We start from the raw sequence: 21,228 nt of genomic DNA, 5'->3' as shown, positions 1-21,228 counted from the left end.
AGAGGAAGACTCATATGTTGGTTGGCTGGAGGGATGTAGAAATACTTCACAGGAGTGTTTCTTCTGTCTTTTCCAACTTGCTGGTTGTATAGCTTGTGACTTCGCCCTGTGAGGCAAAAGTTGGGTGGCATGTTGCAAAGCTGTAGGAAAAGATAGGGACACTACCATGATGCTGGTTGGTTGGTTGATTTAAAAGGGGGGGGGGGGGAGGGACCAAACTGTGGGGTCATCAGCCCATTGTTCCCAGTAAAATAACTACACAAGAGAAAAAAGAAAAAAAAAGGAGACATACAGCACAATAACAGGAGAAAGGAAGAACCAGAAGAACGACAATCAATACTACTATAGACAAAACAGGAAAAGAACACCACAGAGAGAAGCAAGAAACTGGTAGAAGGTGTAAAAACAAGAGGGCAGATGACCATGGCTAGCCAACCACGAGAATTGAGAGGAAAAGCCAGCCACTCTGTGACACATTAAAACATCCACCCTAAAAGCATTAGAGTGGAGAACACAAAGGGACAAAGGACATGAACTAAAACTTGCATAGAATAATAAAACCCATCATCACATATAAAACATAAAACTAAATTAACAATTTGTCCATTATATTTGGACTGTTGAGCTCCATGGCCGTGGATAATGATATTTTATTGCAAAAATACAGCAACCAGCCACTTTTTAATGCGTTTTATTAATAAAACGCGTTAAAAAGTGGCTGGTTGCTGTAACTAAATTAGCCGATGACGCGTTGTCAGCTAAAATTAATGGCAACGAGTCCGGTAACTGAAGAGTCCGTCGCAGGGCAGCCAAAGAAAGACAGCTCGCCAAGATATGGACCACTGTCAGCCGGGCGACCCACCAACACTGAGGTGGGTCATCATGGTGCAATGGTTCAAATGGCTCTGAGCACTATGGAACTTAACTGCTGTGCTCATCAGACCCCTAGAACTTAGAACTACTTAAACCTAACTAACCTAAGGACATCACACACATCCATGCCCGAGGCAGGATTTGAACCTGCGACCGTAGCGGTCACACGGTTCCAGACTGAAGCGCCTATAACCAAACGGCCACTCCGGCCGGCCATCATGGTGCAGAAGGTAGCCGTGTGTCACCCAGGCATGGCCAATGCAGAGCCAGCAGAGAACCACAGAGTCCCAGCGAGAGGCTGGATTGTCACACATTCGTAGTCTCCTTAATGGCAAGCAGTTTGTTGTGCGTGCTGAGATTATGCCATTGCAGCATAGTACTGAATGCAGATCACTTGCAGAGAAGCCGATCTCCATAAGCAGTTTCCACGTAGCCTTTTTGGCCAGCCTGTCGGCAAGTTTGTTGCGTGGGATTCCAACGTGACCTGGGGTTCAGACAAACACCACTGAACGATTGGACCATTCCAGGGCATAGATGGACTCCTGGATGGTCACTACCAAAGGATGACAAGGGTAGCAATAGCTTGTAGGCTGCTCAAGGAGTCTAAACACAGAAGAAAGGACCCCCCCCCCAAGGGCATGAACAGATGTGCTCATGAGCATGAGATATAGCCACCAGATCGGCAGTGAAAACACTGCAGCCAGCAGGCAAGGAATGCTGTAAATAAGTCCTCCATGGACATACATGAAGCCGATGTGACCATCAGCCATCGAGCCATCAGTGTATACCACTTCATGGCCTCGGTACACGTCACAAATCGAGAGGAAGTGGCAGTGGAGAGCTGCGGGGTTAACTGAGTCCTTAGGGCCATGTGAAAGGTGCAGGCGAAGCTGCGGCCTAGGTGGACACCATGGAGGTGTACATGAGTGAACCTCATACACAGGTGGTAAAGGCAAGGACTCCAGTTTGGAAAGAAGGGATTGGACATGAACTGCAATTGGAAGACCAGACCTGGGCCGCGGATGCGGGAGATGAACCACAGTGGGCAGGAAAAGGAGACTGTGATTCAGATGCACAGGAGGACTATGAATGTGTGCAATGTAACTGGCCAGCAGTTGTGCATGCCTAACCTGCAATGTAGGGACTCCTGTCTCCACAAGGACGCTGGCTACTGGACTCATCCTAAAAGCTCCTGTCACTAGGCGAACACTACAGTGATGCACTGGGTCAAGTAAATGTAATGCTAAGGGCACCACCAAACCATAAACCAGACTCCCACTGTCAAGGCGGGATTGAACAAGGGCTCTGTAGAGCTACAGCAGTGTAGAGCAATCTGCACCCAAGTTGGTGTTACTCAGGTAGAGGAGGGTATTGAGGTGCTGCCAGAACTTCCGCTTAAGCTGACGAAGGTGAGGAAGCCAAGTCAATCGGGCATCGAAAACCAGTCCTAAGAATCTGTATGTCTCCACTACAGTGAGTGGATCATCATGGAGGTAAAGTTCTGGTTCTGGATGAACGGTACGACTCTGACAAAGTTCATGACACATGACTTGGTGGCCAAAAACTGGAAGCCGTGGGCATGAGCCCATGACTGCGGCTTGTGGATGGCTCCTTGTAGGCACTGCTCAGCAACATGAGTGTTTGTGGAGCAGTGCGAAATGTAGAAGTCATCTGCATATAGAGAAGCTGAGATGGACGACCCTACAGCTGCTGCTAGACAAATAAAGGAGACTAAAAATAGTGATACACTTAATACAGAGTCCTGCGGGACCACATTCTCCTTGATATGGGGGAATTACAGGAGGCACCAACTTGGATACGGAAAGTATGGAGCAACAGGAAATTCAGGATAAAAATCAGGATCAGGCCTCTGAGACCCCACCCGTATAATGTGGCAAGGATATGATATCAGTGGCAGAGCACCCCTGGCAGAAGCTACCCTGACATGGAGCCAATAGGTCACATGACTCCAGGACCCAACCGCCAACATACCATATGTTCCAGCAGCTTACAAACGTTAGTGAGGCTGATAGGCCAATAGCTATCCACATCAAGCAGGTTTTTGCTGGGTTTGAGAATCAGAATAATGGTGCTATCTCGCCATTGCAATGAAAAGACACCATCACACCAGATTTGGTTGAAGATGATGAGGAGATGGCACTTTTAGTCAGACGAGAAATGTTTAATCATCTGGCTGTGGATCCGATCAGGCACAGGAGCTGTATCGGGGCAATGTGCAAGTGCACTAAGAAGGTCCCATTCCATAAATGGAGTGTTGTAGGTTTCACTGTGGTATGTAGTGAACAAGAGGACTTTAGTTTCCATCCACCATTTGTGGGTGTGAAAGGCTGGGGGTTAGTTCTCCGATCAGAGGCTCGGGCAACGTGCTCGGCAACGTGCTCGGCAACGTGCTCGGCAACGTGCTCGGCAACGTGCTCGGCAACGTGCTCGGCAACGTGCTCGGCAACGTGCTCGGCAACGTGCTCGGCAACGTGCTCGGCAACGTGCTCGGCAACGTGCTCGGCAATCGCGTTTGCATCAGTACATAGCACGCCATTGATGGTTACACCAGGGACACCTGTTGAGGTCTGGTACAAAAAAAGACGTCTGATCTTCGTCCATGCTTGGGAAGGTGACGTATGGCACCCAATTATCGGCAGGTCCCTCTCCCAATACTCCTGTTTCTGTCGTTTTATAATCTGGCATACATGGGCACAGAGCCGCTTAAAGGCTATCAGATGCTCTAGGGAAGGATGTCACTTACGTCACCTAGAGCTTGCCAACACACTGTAATTTCCTCTGCGGCTTTCAGCAACCACCAAGGAACTGCCTTGTGCTGGGGGCAACCTAAAGAGCAAGGGATCGCATTTTCTGCCACATAAATGATTGTGGTAGCCATCTGCTCAACCATCACATCAATATTACCATGTGGGGCAGAGTCAACAGTGACATCAGAGGTGAACGTTTCCCAGTCCACCTTGTTTAAAGGTCATGTAGGCAGGCATCCGTATGGGACAGTGGTCACTACAACACAGGCTGTCTTATGCTCTCCAGTTGATAGATGGGAGAAGGCCAGGGCTGCAAATTGAAAAATCAATGGCCAAGTAACAACCATGAGCCACAATGAAATGTGTGGTGACCCCAGTATTTAAGAGGCAGAGGTTGAACTGATACAGTAGAGTTTCGACATCTCTGCCTTAGCCAGTAACCGCGGTGCGACCCCACAAGGGGTTATGGGCGTTAATCTGCATTAATCTCCAAAAAGTAGGAAAAGTTTAGGGAGCTGAGCAATCAGTGCAGTTAATACATTCAGGGATACTGTAACATCTGGTGGAAGATACACATTGCAGACAGTTATTTCCTGCATTACCCTTATTCTGACAGCCACAGCTTCAAGTGGGATTTGAAGGGGCACAGGTTCACTACAAACAGAGTGTATGACATAAACACGAACTCCACCTGACACTTGATTATAGTCGCTATGGTTCCCATAATATCCCTTATAGCCGCAGAAGGCAGGGGTCCACATTTCAGGGAACCAGGTTTCCTGGAGGGCAACGCAGATGGCAGGTTAAAAGCTTAAAAGTTGCCGTAGTTCAGCCAGGCAGTAGAAAAAACCGCCACAATTCCACTGAATGATGACATTGTGAGACTGGGAAGGCATTCAACATTCAAGGAGGCAATTTAAGCATCAGGGTCACCTGCTGCCACCAACTTAGTGCCTGAGAAGTCTATACCCATTGTGTTTGAGGGTCCAGCGAGATCTAGGTCCTCAATGGATGCCGGAATCTCCAGCTCATCTGCAGATGCAGAGCTTGTAGGTAGTGGTGGTGAGGGTGCCACCACAATTCCCTTGGTCTTGGGGACCTTCTCTTTCGATTTCTCTCACTGCTCCTTGGGTTTCCCTGGCTGGGAGGACTTGACTGATTTAGTATCTGGGACTGAGGACGAGTGTGAAGCCCTATGACCAGCTGCTTTTGGGCACTTCAGCCACTGGAGGGTGTCCTCTTTCCCACTAGCAGAAACCTGGGAAGGGAGTGACCCCAAGGGACCTCTTCCACCTAAAGGAACAAAAGGACAATAAAACAACAGAGATGCAAGAAACAGTTAGAAGAAAGTAAAACAAGGAAGCGGATTGCAGTGGCTGGCCAACCACAAAAATAAAAAGGAAAAGCCAGCCACCCTGCAACACATTAAAACCTCCACTACGGTGGAGGACACAGAGGGACAAAGGACATGCTCTAAAACTCAAATCGAATGATAAAACCCTCACGGATGAAACTTAAAACCAAATCAGCCGATGAGGCGTTGTCTGCTAAAATCAATGATAAAAAGTCCGGCAACCAAAGATGAAGTCACAGGGCAGCCAAAGAAGGTCAGAGCCACTGTCAACGAGACACCACACCGACACTGAGGTGGGTCTTCATGGCACAGGAGGTAGCCATGGGTCTCCCATGCATGGCCAATTTGGAGATGACAGAGAACCACAGAGTCCCTGTGAGAGGCCCTCATCGAGGACTTCAACACATTTGTGGACTCCTTGATGGCTTGCAGTTTGTTGTGCATTCTGAGATTTTGCCATTCCGTCTCCCACAGCTGAAAAACCTTGCGGCGTAATAACAAACGCAGGTCAGTTGCGGGGATGCCCATCTCCAGAAGTGGTTTCCGTGTAGCCTGTTTGGCCAGCCTGTCAGCAAGTTCATTTCCTGGGATTCCAGCATGAACATGGGTCCATACGAACACCACTGAACGAGTGGACTGTTCTAGAGCATAGATGGACTCCTGGATGGACACTACCAAAGGATGATAAGGGTAGCAGTGTTCGATAGTTTTCAGGCTGCTCAAGGAGTCAGTACATACAAGAAAAGACTCCCCAGGGCATGAAAGGAGATACTGGAGTGCACAAGAAATGGCCACCAGTTCTGCAGGGAATACACTGCATCCATTGGGTAAGGAATGCTGTTCAATATGGCCGCCGTGAACGTAGGCAAAGCAAACGTGACCATCAGCCATCGAGCCACCCGTGTAAACCACTTCAGAGCCCCGGAACACGTCAAGAATCAAGAGGAAGTGACACCGGAGAGCCACAGGGTTAACGGAGTCCTTAGGGCCACGTGAAAGGTTCAGACAAAGCTGTGGCCAAGGCGTACACCATGGAGGCATACGTGAATGGACTGCAAGTAGAGTTGGTGAACGGAAGGACTCCAGTTTGGAGAGAAGGGACCGCTTGCGAACTGCAATCATTAGCACCGACCTGGGCCGCCAATGCGGGAGATGGACTGCTGCAGGTGGGAAAAGGAGACGGTAATTTGGATACTCAGGAGAGAGAACTATGAATGTGTGCTGCATAACTGGTGAGCAGTTGTGCATGTCTGATTTGCAATGGAGGGATCTCAGCCTCCACCAGTACACTGGTCACCAGACACGTTCCAAAAGCTCCTGTCGCCAGTCGAACCCCCTGTGGGGTACAGGGGCGAGTAAATGCAACACCGAGGGCGCTGCCGAACCATAAACCACACTCCCAAGTCAATTCGGGATTGGACAAGGGCTCTGTAGAGCCACAGCAGCGTAGAGCGATCTGCACCACAATTGGTGTTGCTCAGGCAACGGAGGGCATTGAGGTGCTGCCAGCCCTTCTGCTCAAGCTGACAAAGATGAGGAAGCCAAGTCAATCAAGTATCGGAAACCAGTCCTAAGAATCGATATGTCTCCACTACAGTGAGTGGATCATCATGGAGGTAAAGTTCTGGGTCCGAATGAACGGTACGACGCCAACAGAAGTGTATGAAACATGACTTTGTGGCTGAAAACTGGAAGCCGTGGGCTACAGCCCATGACTGCATCTTGTGAATGGCTCCCTGTAGGTGACGCTCAGCAACATCAGTACTGGGGCAGCAGTATGAAATCCAGAACTCATCTGCTTACAGAGAAGGTGAGTGAGGAGGGGGTCCCGACAGCTGACAGCTGCTGCTAGACCATTAATAGGCACTAAAAATAGAGAGAGACTCAATACAGAGCCCAGGGGGACCCCATTCTTCTGGATATGGATGTAACTATGAGGGGCACCAACTTGGACACAGAAAGTATGGAGCGACAGGAAGTTTTGGATAAAAATCCACAGTGGGCCCCAGAGACCCCACTCCTACAATATGGCAAGGATATGATGTCGCCAGGTCATGTCGTATGCTTTACGTAAGTCAAAAAAGACGGCACCACGTGTTGCCATCTGGAAAAGGCTGTTCAGGTGGCAGACTCAAGGGACACAAGATTATCAGTGGTAGAGCGACCCTGGTTGAAGCTGCCCTGAGATGGAGCCAGTAGGCCACGTGACTCCAGGACCCGACTCAACCCAACCGCCGACATACCATACGTTCCAGCAGCTTACAAACAACGTTGGTGAGGCTGACGGGCCGATAGCTATCCACATCGAGCGGGTTTTTACTGGGTCTGAGCACTGGAATGATGATGCTCTCCCACCACTGTGATGGAAAGATGCCAATGCACCAGATCCGGTTGAAGATGATGAGGAGATATCACTTGTAGTCAGACAAGAGATGATTAATCATCTGACTGTGGTTCTGATCAGGCCCAGGAGCTGTGTCAGGGCAACGTGCAAAGGCACTGAGGAGCTCCCACTCTGTAAACGGGGTGTTATAGGGTTGACTGTGGCATGTTGTAAACGAGATGACTGTCCTTTCCATCCGCCCTTTGAGAGTGCAAAATGCTGGAGGTAATTCTACAAAGCAGAGGTGGGAGCATAGTGCTCAGCAAAGTTCTCAGCAATTGTGTTTGTGTCGGTAGATAACACACCATTTATGTTAACACCGGGGACACCTGTTAGGGTCTGATACCCAAAAATCAATTTGATCTTTGCCCATACTTGGGAAGATGACATATGGCACCCAATGGTTGAGACGTATCTCTCCCAACACTCTCTTTTTGATAAGCTGGCGAATGCGAGCATGGAGCCGTATAAAGGCTATAGGTGCTCCAGGGAAGGGTGCCGCTCATGCCACTGCAGAGCTCGCCTACACTCCTTCATTGCTTCCGGCGACCACCAAGGGACTGCCTTTCACCAGGGCACACTTAAAGAGCGAGATTTTCTGCCACAGAAACAATTGTTGTAGTCACCTGCTCAACCATCACATCAATGTTACCATGTGGGGGAGATTCAATGGTGACAGCAGAGGTGAAAGCACACCAGTCTGCCTTGTTTGGAGTCCAACTGGGCAGGCGTCCATGGGCCTGACGCCGGGTCAGTGACAGGAAAGTGGGGAACTGGTCACTACCATACAGATCATCTTGTGCTCTCCAGTGGATAGACGGGAGAAGGCCAGGACTGTGAACCGAGAGATCAATGGCCGAATATGTGCCATGTACCACAGTGAAATGTGTGGGGGCATCTGTATTTAAGAGGCACAGGTCGAATGGAGAAAGTAATGTTTTGACAACTCTGCATCAGCCAGTAAGCACAGTGTCACCCCACAAGGTGTTCTGAGCATTAAAACATCCCAGAAGTACGAAAGGTTTAGGGAGTTAATCAGTGCAGCCAATGCGTTCAGGGGTGCTGCACCATCTTGAGGAAGATGTACGTTGCAGACAGTTATTTCCTGTGTCGTCCTTATCCTGATAGCCACAGCTTCAAGAGGGGTTTGAAGGGGTGCAGGTTCACTGCATACTGAGTTCAGGACGTAGCAGCAAACTCCACCTGACACACTATAATAGTCACTACAGTTCTTGTAATATCCCCTACAGCCACGGAGGACAGTGGTCCGCATTTCAGGAACAAGGTTTCCTGAAGGGCAATGCAGAATGCAGCTGTACAGCTGAAGAGTTGCCGTAGCTCAGCCAAGTGCCGGAAAAAACTGCCACAATTCCGCTGGAGGATGACACTGTCATGAGGCTGGGAAGGCATGAAGTGCGGAAGAGGGCTGGTTATGCCTCAGGGTCACCTGCTGCCACCGACTAACTTCCTGAACAGGCTATATCCAGTGTCTCTGAAGGGCCTGGCAAGATCTAGGTCTTGAGTGGACGCCACAATCTTCGTCTCATCCTCAGACGCAGAGCTTGTAGGCAGAGTTTGTGTGGGTACCACCACAACTGCCTTGGTATTGGAGGTCTCCTTTCTGGATTTCTCTCGCTTATTCCTTGGGTTTCTCTGGCTGGGAGGGCTTCACTGATTCAGTCTCCGGAACTGAGGATGAGTGCAAATTCCTATGACCAGCTGCTTTTGGGCACTTTAGCCACCAGCGGGTGTCATCATTGCCACTAGCAGAAACCTGGGAAAGGGGTGACCCAAGGGACCTCTTCCTAGCGAGAGGAGTCTAAAAAAGGCGTAAGCTTCTCCAGCTGAGAAGTGAGGACTGGTTGGGGGGACAGTGCCCCAAGGTAGGTGGTGCAGGAGCAAAAGGTACGGTAGTGCCCCCCCCCCCCCCCCCCCCGCCATCAAGGGGGCACGTGTAGCCAACTGGAACTCGCAGAACTGATAGGACTACAACCGTTTTCATAGCGGCGGCATAAGAAGAGGTCATAGCCATGAGACGTACATGCTCAAATTTCCTCTTGGCTTCAGTGTAGGTCATTCGGTTCAGGATCTTGTATCCCATGATTTTCCTTTCTCACTGTGAAATACTGCAGTCTGGTGAGCAAGGGGAATGATGCTCTCCGCAGCTGACACAGATGGAAGGCGGGGCACATGGATTACTGGGATGGGATGGACGTCCAAAATCTCGACATGTGATGCTAGAAGTACAGCGGGAAGACATATGCCCGAACTTCCAGCACTTAAAGCTCCGCATTGGGGGAGGGATATAAGACTTGACATCACAGCGGTAGACCATCACCATGACCTTCTCGGGTAATGTGTCACCCCTGAAGGCCAAAATGAAGGCACTGGTGGCAACCTGATTATCCCTCAGACCCCGATGGACGTGCCGGACGAAATGAACTCCTTGTCACTAAGTCGGTGCGCAGCTCGTCGTCAGACTGCAAAAGAAGGTCCCTGTGGAATATAACACCCTAGACCATATTTAAGCTCTTATGAGGTGTGATGGTAACTGAAACATCCACCAGCTTGTCACAAGCGAGTAATGCCTGTGACTGGGCAGAGGATGCTGTTTTTATCAAGACTGACCTCGATCGCATTTTGGACAAACCCTCCACCTCCCCAAACTTGTCCTCTAAATGCTCTACAAAAACTGAGGCTTCATAGAAACAAAGGAATCCCCATCAGCTCTCCTAGATACGAGGTACCGGTGCGAATAAAGTTTGCTGCCATCCTTAGCCTGTTCTTTTTTTTTTTTTTTTTTTTGTTTGTTTTGGTTTTAGGGCACAAAACTGCTATGGTCATTAGTGCCCAGTCTGTGACTTAGGAAACAGTAAAAAACCGAAAATGGAAACCAGCAGCAATAGGAACAAAACTCAAAAAATTGGAGAAACTAAAAGCAGAAGGAAGGCTTAAAAATCCACTACAGAAAGGGGTTGGTTGTCCTCAAAAAAAGCTTCAAATGACTGATGTCATTTCACTGGCACTAATAAACTCGAGAACGCGATCGGCCGAGCACGTGTCATCTGCTAAAATTGACGATATATTAGGTGACAGCTGTAAGTGGGCGCATAAGGAGTAAAATAGGGGCACTCAATTAAAAGGTGTCTTACCGTCCACAGCTGAGAGCAGTGGGGACAGAGTGGGGGAGGATCACCGCTTAAAAGATGTCGATGGCTAAAAAGACAGTGCCCTATCCGGAGTCTAGTTAAAATTACCTCCTCCCGACGACGCGTTCGGGAGGAAGAGGTCCAAGCACAAGGAAGAGCTTTCACGTCCCGCAATTTATTATGGGGAAGTGTCGACCAATGTGCGTGCCATAAAAGAACAACACGACGACATAAAACGCTCCGTAGATCGGCGAAGGGAATCAATTGAATAGCTGGCCAAAGAAGAGAGACTGCAGCCTTGGCCGCTATATCGGCCACCTCATTTCCACAGATACCAACGTGTCCTGGGAGCCAGAGGAACGCCACCAAGACGCCCCCCAGGTGGAGCAAGCGCAGACAGTCCTGAATCCGGTGGACCAGAGGGTGGACAGGGTAAAGAGCTTGGAGACTGAGGAGAGAGCTGAGAGAATCTGAACAGATAACATACTGTATCTGCTGATGGCGGCAGATGTAGTGGACAGCCTGGAGAACAGCGTAAAACTCCGCAGTATAAACCGAACACTGGTCGGGAAGCTGAAATTGATTTGGGGTGTCGCCAACAATATAGGCACTCCCTATACCAAACGATGTTTTTGAGCCATCAGTGTAAATAAATGTGGCTTCCTTCATTTGTGCACATAGAGCAGAAAATGCCCGGCGATAAACAAGTGAATGGGTACCATCCTTGGGAAACTGACAAAGGTCACGGAGCTGGCAGATCCAGGGACGGAGCCAAGGCAGTGCTGTACCCCAAGTTGCCAAGAAGGTTTTAGGAAAGCGGAAGGAAAGAGAATGGAGCAGTTGACGGCAGCGGACTCCTGGTGGTAGTAGGGAGGAGGGACGGCCTGCATACCCTACATCAAAGGAGGCGTCGAAAAAAATGTCATGGGCTGGATTAGCAGGCATGGAAGACAGATGGCTAGCATAACGACTTAGAAGGACTGCTCGCCGATTGGACAGCGGAGGTTCAGCAGTCTCAGCATAAAGGCTTTCCACAGGGCTGGTGTAAAAAGATCCAGACACTAAACGTAATCCACAGTGGTGGATAGAGTCGAGATGCCGAAGAATAGACGGCCGAGCAGAGGAGTAGACTATGACCACTCGGTCCACTCCCCAGGAGGTACCATTCAGGACACGTAGGGTGTTGAGGGATCGCAGAAAGTGAGCCGAAAGATAGGAAACGTGGGAGGACCAGCACACTTTTCTGTCAAACATAAGACCCAAGAATTTAGCGACGTCGAAAAACGGAAGGTTGACAGGTTCTAGATGTAAGGAGGGTGGAAGAAACTCCTTACATCACCAAAAATTAACACACACAGTCTTACTGGGAGAAAAACGGAAGCCGGTTTCGATGCTCCAAGAGTGGAGGTGATCGAGACATCCTTGAAGACGTCGTTCAAGAAGGCTGGTCCGTTGAGAGCTGTAGTAGATCGAAAAATCGTCCACAAAGAGGGAGCCCAAGACATCAGGAAAAGAGACAATCCATAATTGGATTTATGGCAATGGCAAGCAGTACAACACTCAGCACAGAGCCCTGGGGTACCCCGTTTTCTTGGGAGAAAGTACCGGAGAGAGTAGTGTTCACCTGCACTCTAAATGTGCGCCCTGCCATAAATTCGCGAAGTAAAAAGGGCAGCCGACCTCGAAAGCCCCAAGAGAACAGTGTGCGGAGGATGCCTGTCCTCCAACAGGTATCGTATGCTCTCTCCAGATCAAAAAATATTGCTACTGTTTGGCGTTCCCAGATAAAATTGTTCATGATATAAGTGGAGAGAGCAACAAGATGGTCAACCTGCAGAACGATGCTTTCGGAATCCGCATTGGGCAGGTGTTAAAAGACTGCGGGACTCCAGCCACCAAGCTAAACGGCAATTAACCATACGCTCCAAAACCTTACATACACTACTCATGAGAGAAATGGGGCGATAGCTAGAGGGGAGATGTTTGTCCTTTCCAGGTTTCGGAACAGGAACGACGATAGCTTCCCGCCATCATCTGGGAAAAGTACTGTCGGTCCAAATTCGATTATAACGGCAAAGGAGGTAACGCAGACTATGGGTTGATAAATGCAGCAACATTTGGACGTGGATACCATCCGGTCCTGGGGCGGAGGAGCGAGAAGAAGAGAGTGCATGTTGGAGTTCCCGTATGGAGAAAACAGAATTGTAGCTTTCGCGATTTTGAGAGGAGAAAGCAAGAGGTCACACTTCCGCTGCACGTTTCTTCGGGAGAAACGCTGGCGGGTAATTTGAAGAGCTCGAAATCTCAGCAAAGTGCTGACCCAATGAGTTAGAAATTGCGACGGGGTCCACTGATGTATCATGCGCGACAGTGAGTCCAGAGACCGGGGAGAAATTAGGCGCACCTGAGAACCGTCAAAGCTGACTCCAAACTTCCAAGGAGGGAGTGAAGGTGTTAAATGAGCTAATAAAGAATTTCCAGCTTGCCTTCTTGCTATCGCGGATGACGTGACGGCATCGAGCACGAAACTGCTTATAGCGGATACAGTTGGCCAAAGTAGGATGGTGGCGGAAAACGCGAAGAGCATGTCGCCGCTCACGTATTGCGTCACGGCACACCTCGTTCCACCAAGGAACTGGGGGGCGCCGGGGCAATTCGGAGGTGCGTAGTATTGAACGTTCCGCAGCTGTAAGAATAACGTCGGCAATATGTGTGACCTCATCGTTGACGCTGGGAAAGTGACAGTCATCGAATGTCGCTAGAGACGAAAAAAGTGTCCAATTGGCTTGGGCAAACTTCCAGCATCGCGGGCGCATATATGGCAGTTGAGGCTGCAGTCTAAGGACACACGGAAAGTGGTCACTCGAGTGTGTATCAGCAAGAGCGAACCATTCGAAGCGCCGAGCTAGCAGAACAGTACCGACCGAAAGGTCCAAATGAGAGAAATTTGTCGTGGAGGCAGACAAAAATGTAGGGACCCCAGTGTTGAGGCAAACTAGATCCGCTTGGTGGAAGACGTCTAGCAATAGTGAGCCACATGGACAAGAATGTGGAGATCCCCAAAGCGGGTGGTGGGCATTGAAGTCCCCAACCAGCAAATAGGGGGGTGGAAGCTGACCAAGAAGATGAAGGAGATCAGCTCGTGCCATTGGTGTGGACGATGGAATGTATACAGTACAAAGAGAAAAGGTATATCCAGAAAGGGAAAGACGGACAGCGACAGCTTGGAAGGAAGTGTTTAAGTGGATTGGGTGATAATGGAGAGTATCATGGAGAAGAATTATGAGTCCTCCATGGGCTGGAGTGCCTTCAACAGAGGGGAGATCAAATTGGACAGACTGAAAATGGGGGAGAACAAAGTGGTCATGGGGACGCAGCTTTGTTTCCTGAAGACAGAGGATGACCGGCGAGTAGGATCTTAAGAGGATCGACAATTCATCCCGATTGGCTCGAATGCCGCGGATATTCCAGTGGATAATGGACATAGGGTGAACAGAAAATGGAGGAATGTGACCAAGGTTGCCGTCAACTCAACAACTGCTCAGAGCTTGCAACCGACAGCATGGAATGGCATTCAGCCGAAGGCAGAAGATCCTGATCCATAGGTTGGTCAGGAGCAGCTCCTGCCACCAGCAATCGGCCGGTTGATCGGCCACCAGCAGTGCACCTCGGCGACACAGAAGACGGCCGAGGGCGATTTCCGCCAGGTGGTGCTTTAGATGGGACACGCCTTGGCAGAGAAGGAGATGAACTGGGTTTCTTAGTAGCCTTCTTGGAAATATGATGTTTAGATGGAGGAGGAACCGATGGTTGTGAAGTTGGGGTACGTAAAAAATCTTCACGAGTATGCTCTTTTTTCGAAGTCTTGGTGTCTGATTTTTGGGCTCGAGATTTAGCAGAAACTGATGAAGGGCGAGCCATAGAGTGGGCAGGCGAAATTGGTGACATTGAACGGGCGACCTTTGCGCTGGCCAATCTGACGACCGTGGCACTAAAGGTGAGGTCGCAAGTCTGTGTGGCCGCCTCCTTTGTTGGCCGAGGAGAAGCAAGGACAGTCCTGTATTTTCCTGTCTGAGGCACGGTGGGCTGTCGACTGGCGAATAATTTTCGAGCAGCAAAGGTCGACACCTTTTCCTTCACTCTGATTTCCTGGATGAGCTTTTCGTCTTTAAAAACGGGGCAATCTCGAGAGGAAGCAGCGTCGTCACCCATACAGTTGATGCAGCGAGGGGATGGAGGTGGACAAGCACCCTCATGGGCATCCTTGCCACATGTAACACATTTGGCCGGATTGGAATCGGACTGGCTGGTGCGATTGAACCGCTGACACCGATAGCAACACGGAGGGTTTGGGACGTAAGGGCGAACGGAAATTATCTCATAGCCTGATTTGATTTTTGATGGGAGTTGAACTTTGTCAAATGTCAAGAAGACAGTGCGGGTTGGAATGATGTTCGTGTCAACCCTTTTCATAACTCTATGAACAGCCATTACGCCCTGGTCAGACAGGTAGTGCCGAATTTCTTCGTCAGACAATCCATCGAGGGAGCGTGTATAAACGACTCCACGCGAGGAATTTAAAGTGCGGTGCGCTTCAACCTGGACAGGGAAGGTGTGGAGCAGTGAAGTACGCAGCAATTTTTGTGCCTGGAGGGCACTGACTGTTTCTAACAACAAGGTGCCATTCCGTAATCTGGAACAAGACTTTACAGGACCTGCAATTGCATCGACACCTTTCTGAATAATGAAAGGGTTGACCGTGGAGAAGTTGTGACCTTCGTCAGACCGAGAAACAACAAGGAACTGTGGCAACGATGGAAGAACTGTCTGTGGCTGAGACTCAGTGAACTTACGCTTGTGAGCAGACATAGTGGAAGGTGAGGAAACCATTGCGGAAGAATCCCCCATGATTACCGGCGTTTCCGATGGCGCGTTCCTCCCTTGTGGGGGGCCCTCTCTGAGGGCACTCCCGCCTTAGGTGATTGTTCACACACCTCAGGTCACACCTCCCGACAAACGGATGGAGGGACCAATCCGCACTTTCGGAAGGTATCAGCTCGGGTAATCACCCCTCCCTGGGCCTGGCCGTTACCAGGGGGTACGTACGTGTCCTACCTGTCTACCCTGGGCAGGGAATTACGCGTTACCCCGTCACCAGCTACGCACAAAAATGCGTGGGTCGGCCTTCAGACACGCACAGAGAGGAAGAAAGAGAAAAACAAAGAAAGGGAAAGGAAAGAAGAGAGGTCTCAAACGCCGCAGCAGAGAAAAGGGGAAAGAGAAGAGGTAAGGAAAAGAGAAGGACAAAGGTAGGATGAAGACATATAAGCAGAGAAGGCGAAGAATGTGTGACACTTATGAGCGTCCGTCTCCAGGCGTAGGCACAAACCATACTCCCAGAGGGGGAGAAAGGGAAGGAAAGAGCCAGAGGTGAGGGAAGGGGGGGCGAAGATGGGGCACAGGGAAGGATGTGGAAAAGGAAGGTATTCAGCCCGGAAAGGAAGGAGGGCCACAGTAGCTCGGGGTCCCGTGCTCGCTACGCATGTACCCACAAAAGAGTTGTGGACCCCCTGGGGAGGGAAGGGGGCGTAGGGGGATGTAGAGCATGACCTTAACCTTCTCTGGGAGAATATTCCCTTAAAAAGCCAACAGAGAGGCACATGTATCCTTATGGTTATTCCTGAGTGATTTTTGTATATGTTTGATAAAATGTACATCTCACCATTGGGATTAGGCCATAGTTTCTCATCCAGTTGGAGAATAAGAAGTCAGAAGTTTTGTGTGGGGGCCAATGGCTTCAGGTATGACACGTACACAATCATATGCCTGAAGAGCTGTAGATTGTGCAGCAGAGGAAGTTATACTTAAATACGAACCATTTCATGTTTTCCTCAGAGACTTAACTTCCCCAAATCTGTCTTCAATGTTTGCAACAACAAATAACGGTTTTGTTGCTGTAAAAGTAACCCCATCACTCTGTATACAGAACAAGTACTGGGTGAAATATTTTGCTCTCAGAAATGTCCAACGTTGTACACAGGGAAGAGAATGTTGTTGGTCATATCTCTCTGCCTTATAATAATCTTTTCCATCTGAAGAGACTGCTGGGGCCATTAGGCTACCATGCTGAGTTTTGGGTGTAGTACCTTTGCAAGGAAGGAATGGTCCAAAGAAAGAAGGCAAAAGAGGTGGAATATACACCACACTGTGTGACCTTCCCTGCAGAATATGCACTTGTGTAAAATTTTGATAAGTACCAAGTCAGACCCAACAAGTGGACCATAGCTAAAAATGAAGTTACACAATGCTGGAAGGGAAGAAAGTGAATGCTCAAAATCACAAACCAGAACTCGTACTAAGAAGACCATCCAATGGAAAGGCACAAGCAGAGGCAGAGAGGCAAAAAAAAAAAAAAAAAGATACTAGAAGGATAGAGTTGCAGTACGGACAGGAAGGAGGGCTGCAAACCCTGTGGTCCCATGGGTGCATGTAGTTGCAAAAATGATGTCAGTCCCACCCTCTGTGTGGAGGGGAGGGAGGGAAGTATGTTGGATTGTGGTTGGTACGTATTCGTGAAGTTTGTTTCACCCACATTGGTGAGGTTAGGCTTTTCATATTTGTTACATGAGCGAGTTTTGGTTTTGCGGTGCTGCAAACGTCATTTGAGCTGATAGGCCCAGTGCTGGGTTAAATACTGGATTCATCAAGTTGTGTGGGGTTTTGAGCTATCATGAATTTTGTTTGAGCTTCATTGAAATTTCTGTTACCAGTCTCTCCCCCCCCCCCCCCCCCCCCCTCTCCTGAGGATTTTGTTTACTTGAGTTTTGTGTTTGTAGGATTGTTGCATATTTAGTTGTCCCCAAACAAAACCCCCTAATTCAGATAGCAGTTGAATTAGTTTCGTGTTTTTTCTGCACGTAAATATTTTTCATGTTATTTGTGTCTGTTCATGTATGTAACAACTGACTTCATGATCACCACATAGAACGAGCTTGAAATGAAGGTCATGCATTAAAGCCAACAAGTAGTACTACAACCATCAGTTTCACTTAACACTAAGAAACACATTTAAAACTATCATTCTCTTAAAACAAAAGGTGCAATGGGTCCTACTGTGACGGTCATCGTGTATGTATGAAATCACATAGCCTACTACATATTGCTCCATAGGAGCAATATGTAGGAGGTGGCAATTATTTCCTAAGTTCCTCCCTCAATGCAGGGGTCTTCATACTTTGTGAGTAGGTTTTCAAAGATTCAGTACCACCTGTTACTCTTCTTTGGAATGAATCCCACACACTTCAACAGTATTTTGATATGAAACACACAAGCATTTTTCAAGCAATCTAATATGTAGTCTGAATGCATTTTCCTAGTATCCTAACCATGAACTGAAATTTGCCACTTGCACTCCCTCCTCCCCCCCCCCCCCCAAAAAAAAGGGGCAGAGAGAGAGTATAAAAAAAATCTTTTAACAGAAAGAAGTGTAGCATAGCCTAATATTTATATTCATGCAATATCTGAACGCGCTTGCCTATATTTAAAGCACTTTCATCATAAAACTAAAACTGCAAGGTAAATTCAGGAAATTTATGTAAGATAATCATGAGTCTCCAAAGAATATTTTGATGCATATTATCCATATATCTGGTACATGAACTACGCAAGATGCAAGGTGGTCTAGCTCTTAACTTTTAACACCTCTTGCTTCATCTACAATTGAGCCTATGTGATCATTCCGCTCATCCCCTCATGTTGGCATTTGTTTGAGTTGAATAATCCCAACTGTAACTCCTACTGTAGTGTAGGTCAGAAACCAAAACCACTTCGAGAAATTATTTAGTTAGCAACAGCTCTAAAGAAAGACAAAGAATAAACATCTAACTCTCAAAATCAGTTACTCTTCCAAGGAATAAACAATGCAACTCTCAGGTTGGTCTCTCGTTCCCACATGGCTCCCCCTTAAAGCGCAGAGCATCTGGGATGTAGGGGTGCTTGAATTTGACTTGTCATCCAGCTCTTGTGTGGATGACCTGTCGTTGTGTCAGTGTGACTGGTTGTTCTGTAGTCCTCTAGGATCTTGGTATTCTCTCTTCAGTTCGACTGGGTGTAGGCTCACCTGAGCCTCGGTCATCCTGAACTGAAGAGACAATGCAAAGATGCCAGAGAACTACAGAAAAACCTGTCACACCTGTCATCACACTGACAACAAGTAGTCGTTCGTACAATAGCTGGACGACAATTGACCCCTACATCCCAGGTGCTCCTATGTCTTTCATTTTGTGAAGTGCAAAATTCTACATTCCTGAACATCTAAAGCATCATCTGCAAAAAGTATGGGTTACTAATGTATTGTATGACAGTTGATTAATATATATCACACACACAATAAGGATCCCAACATAATTCCCTGGCTCACACCCTACATCATTTCTATGTATGTTGATCAGTATCTAGCCAAAATAACATGCTGCTCTCCCTACCAAAAAATACCTCAATCCAGTCAATTTCATTTCACTATATTTGACAAATTAAAGCTGTGTGCTAAACTAGGATCTGTGCCTTTTTCAGATAGATGGCAACTAACTACCCCATCCAAACACCCTTCATTGCTTTAATTGGTCATATGATCTCCCAAACACTTCAATAGCTCTCCTACACTGCTATGAGATAAACAGTTTCAGGAAACAGGCACAGCAGGTGAGTGCCTTGCCCTCAGCTTCAAAGTTGTTGCTCAAGTGTAGAGAATAAGGAAAAGAGCTTTGCAGATCTTGAAAGGAAAGTTGCAAATCCCTAGTAAGTTGATGCTTTGAGCTGAGGTGTAATTTGTATGGCACTGATGTCTGGGTTTGAATCCTGGTCCCACATTTAGGTGTCTTGTCACATACAGACAACACAAAAACACTCTGCAGAAGGTAAAAAACCTCACATGAGACCTGAGTTTTTCCTAGCGTATATAATGTTCAATAACTTAAGGGAATGGTGATGTTGACCTGTTCTTTTGCCTTGAAAATGACACGGTGTGCACCAGTCAAAATGTCGGCAATTGCCAACTTCACTTAGTTGCGTTCTCATAGGTTATTTGAATAACAGTAATCATTGTACGGTTATTATAACATTAGGAAATTCTTAAGCTGCACTACTATTCATCTGGCAAGTGCACAAATCTATGAAGGAGGCCAGGTGCCATAAAACATGCTATACAAGGCATAGCCTACCTCTACAGTTAGGGCTCCTCTCTACACATTACTCTTCTGTATATACGGTTACCAGTTTTATTAATCCATTTACCACAAATGTCCTATTTGTCTGATAATTAGATTTTCAAATTCTACAATAACCTCTTGTGATTCACATTGTTTGTGAGATCAGTGTTATTTCACAAATTGTGATACAGGGTGAAAAAATTAAGAGATAACAAACTACTTAGCAAAGCATGCATGCCAATCACTATAGTTTTAAGTATGTTATCAGTGCTCAAAGAAGTCACATGACATCACCTTTCAGCATGTTTCATGTTTTTTATTTTATACCATACTTGGGTCAATCAGTTATTACAATATGCACAAATTGTTGTTTCATAAATGAAAAATTCCAACAAACCAGCCTAGCATTAAATTATTATCAGCAAAACGACATATACTTGAATATTTGTGTAGCATGCTTACTTATACTACATTTTTCAAAGAATCTAAACAAACCTCTTTAGGGAAAAAGGGTGCCATGATCGACATAGAACAGAAGCTCGTGAAGTCTACTAATGCCAACGACGTCAGTGTCAATTTCTGCATACGAGTGAAGTTTCTCAGAGAACCAGAACGCGAGCTCTTATGTGCTAACAACAAGCGGTCTCTGATGCACCGGATTTCACCAGCAGTATACTTCACTTGTTGAAATGTCGATAGAGACTGACTTCTGATATACTTCCTCACGTTTCCAGATTCTTCAGTTCTTATTATTTCTCTTCTCCAGTGACTGTCAAACTCACGAGATGTGGTGTCCATTGTCACTAATGTAGCGTCGGCACTATGTGCCACATTCCTGCCTATCATCGCACCACACCTATTGAAATTAAAGTTTTTTTCGGAACCTAGCGAATCACTGTCTCTATCTGAATTACCTTCCAAATCATCGGAATCATCTGTACCAACTGAAATTTCAGACGTAACACCATACACATCAGAGTACAAAACGGAAATATCAAAACTCGCCATAATTATACGATATAGTGAAGCACACAGTAACTCGACACATTCAATTTCACTGAGTTTCACATCCAGCACCACGATTCACGTGCCTTCTATAACCGACTGAAATACTAAACATTTTCGCACACGCAAATAGCAGACGAAATCAGCCTACTGTGGTACTGTACTGCATAACAGTGTTGCCAACCTCAGAAGACAAAATTATGGCATTTTGTACTTAAAATCATCGTTTTTATCTAAAATTACCGCACATTGAAAAATCTTAAAACAAAAAAATAATAACTCTGATAATACAACATGCACAATACTTGTTTTCAATCGCGAGTAGCAAAGTCTTCATTTCTTAAAATTTTTATCCATAAAATATGAGATTTACGAACCAAAACAACATGGCTTCGGCGACAGCGAAACACGGGAACTGACGCAGTTCACAGAAGTTACAACATTCAGTTGATGGCGTTGTTACTAGTACGATAGTCTGCTATCACTTCGA

The 21,228-nt window shown here is 47.4% G+C and overlaps 1 protein-coding gene across 1 annotated transcript in view; it reads right to left on the bottom strand.

The window, feature by feature from the left end:
- Positions 1 to 20,888, bottom strand: part of LOC124776121 (MFS-type transporter SLC18B1-like) — a 307,140-nt gene extending 286,252 nt beyond the window's left edge. The window contains exon 1 of the mRNA XM_047250961.1: positions 20,229 to 20,888. Within this exon, the coding sequence (XP_047106917.1) occupies positions 20,229 to 20,741 (513 nt within the window). The 5' untranslated portion in view covers positions 20,742 to 20,888. The remainder of the gene's footprint in view (positions 1 to 20,228) is intronic.
- Between the last annotated feature and the right edge of the window lie 340 nt (positions 20,889 to 21,228).

This window comes from Schistocerca piceifrons, chromosome 2 (genome assembly GCF_021461385.2).
Source record: "Schistocerca piceifrons isolate TAMUIC-IGC-003096 chromosome 2, iqSchPice1.1, whole genome shotgun sequence".
NCBI classification, from domain to species: Eukaryota; Metazoa; Arthropoda; class Insecta; order Orthoptera; family Acrididae; genus Schistocerca; species Schistocerca piceifrons.
The sequence above is the reverse complement of the archived record's forward strand: the minus strand, read 5'-3'. Positions and strand labels throughout refer to the sequence as shown.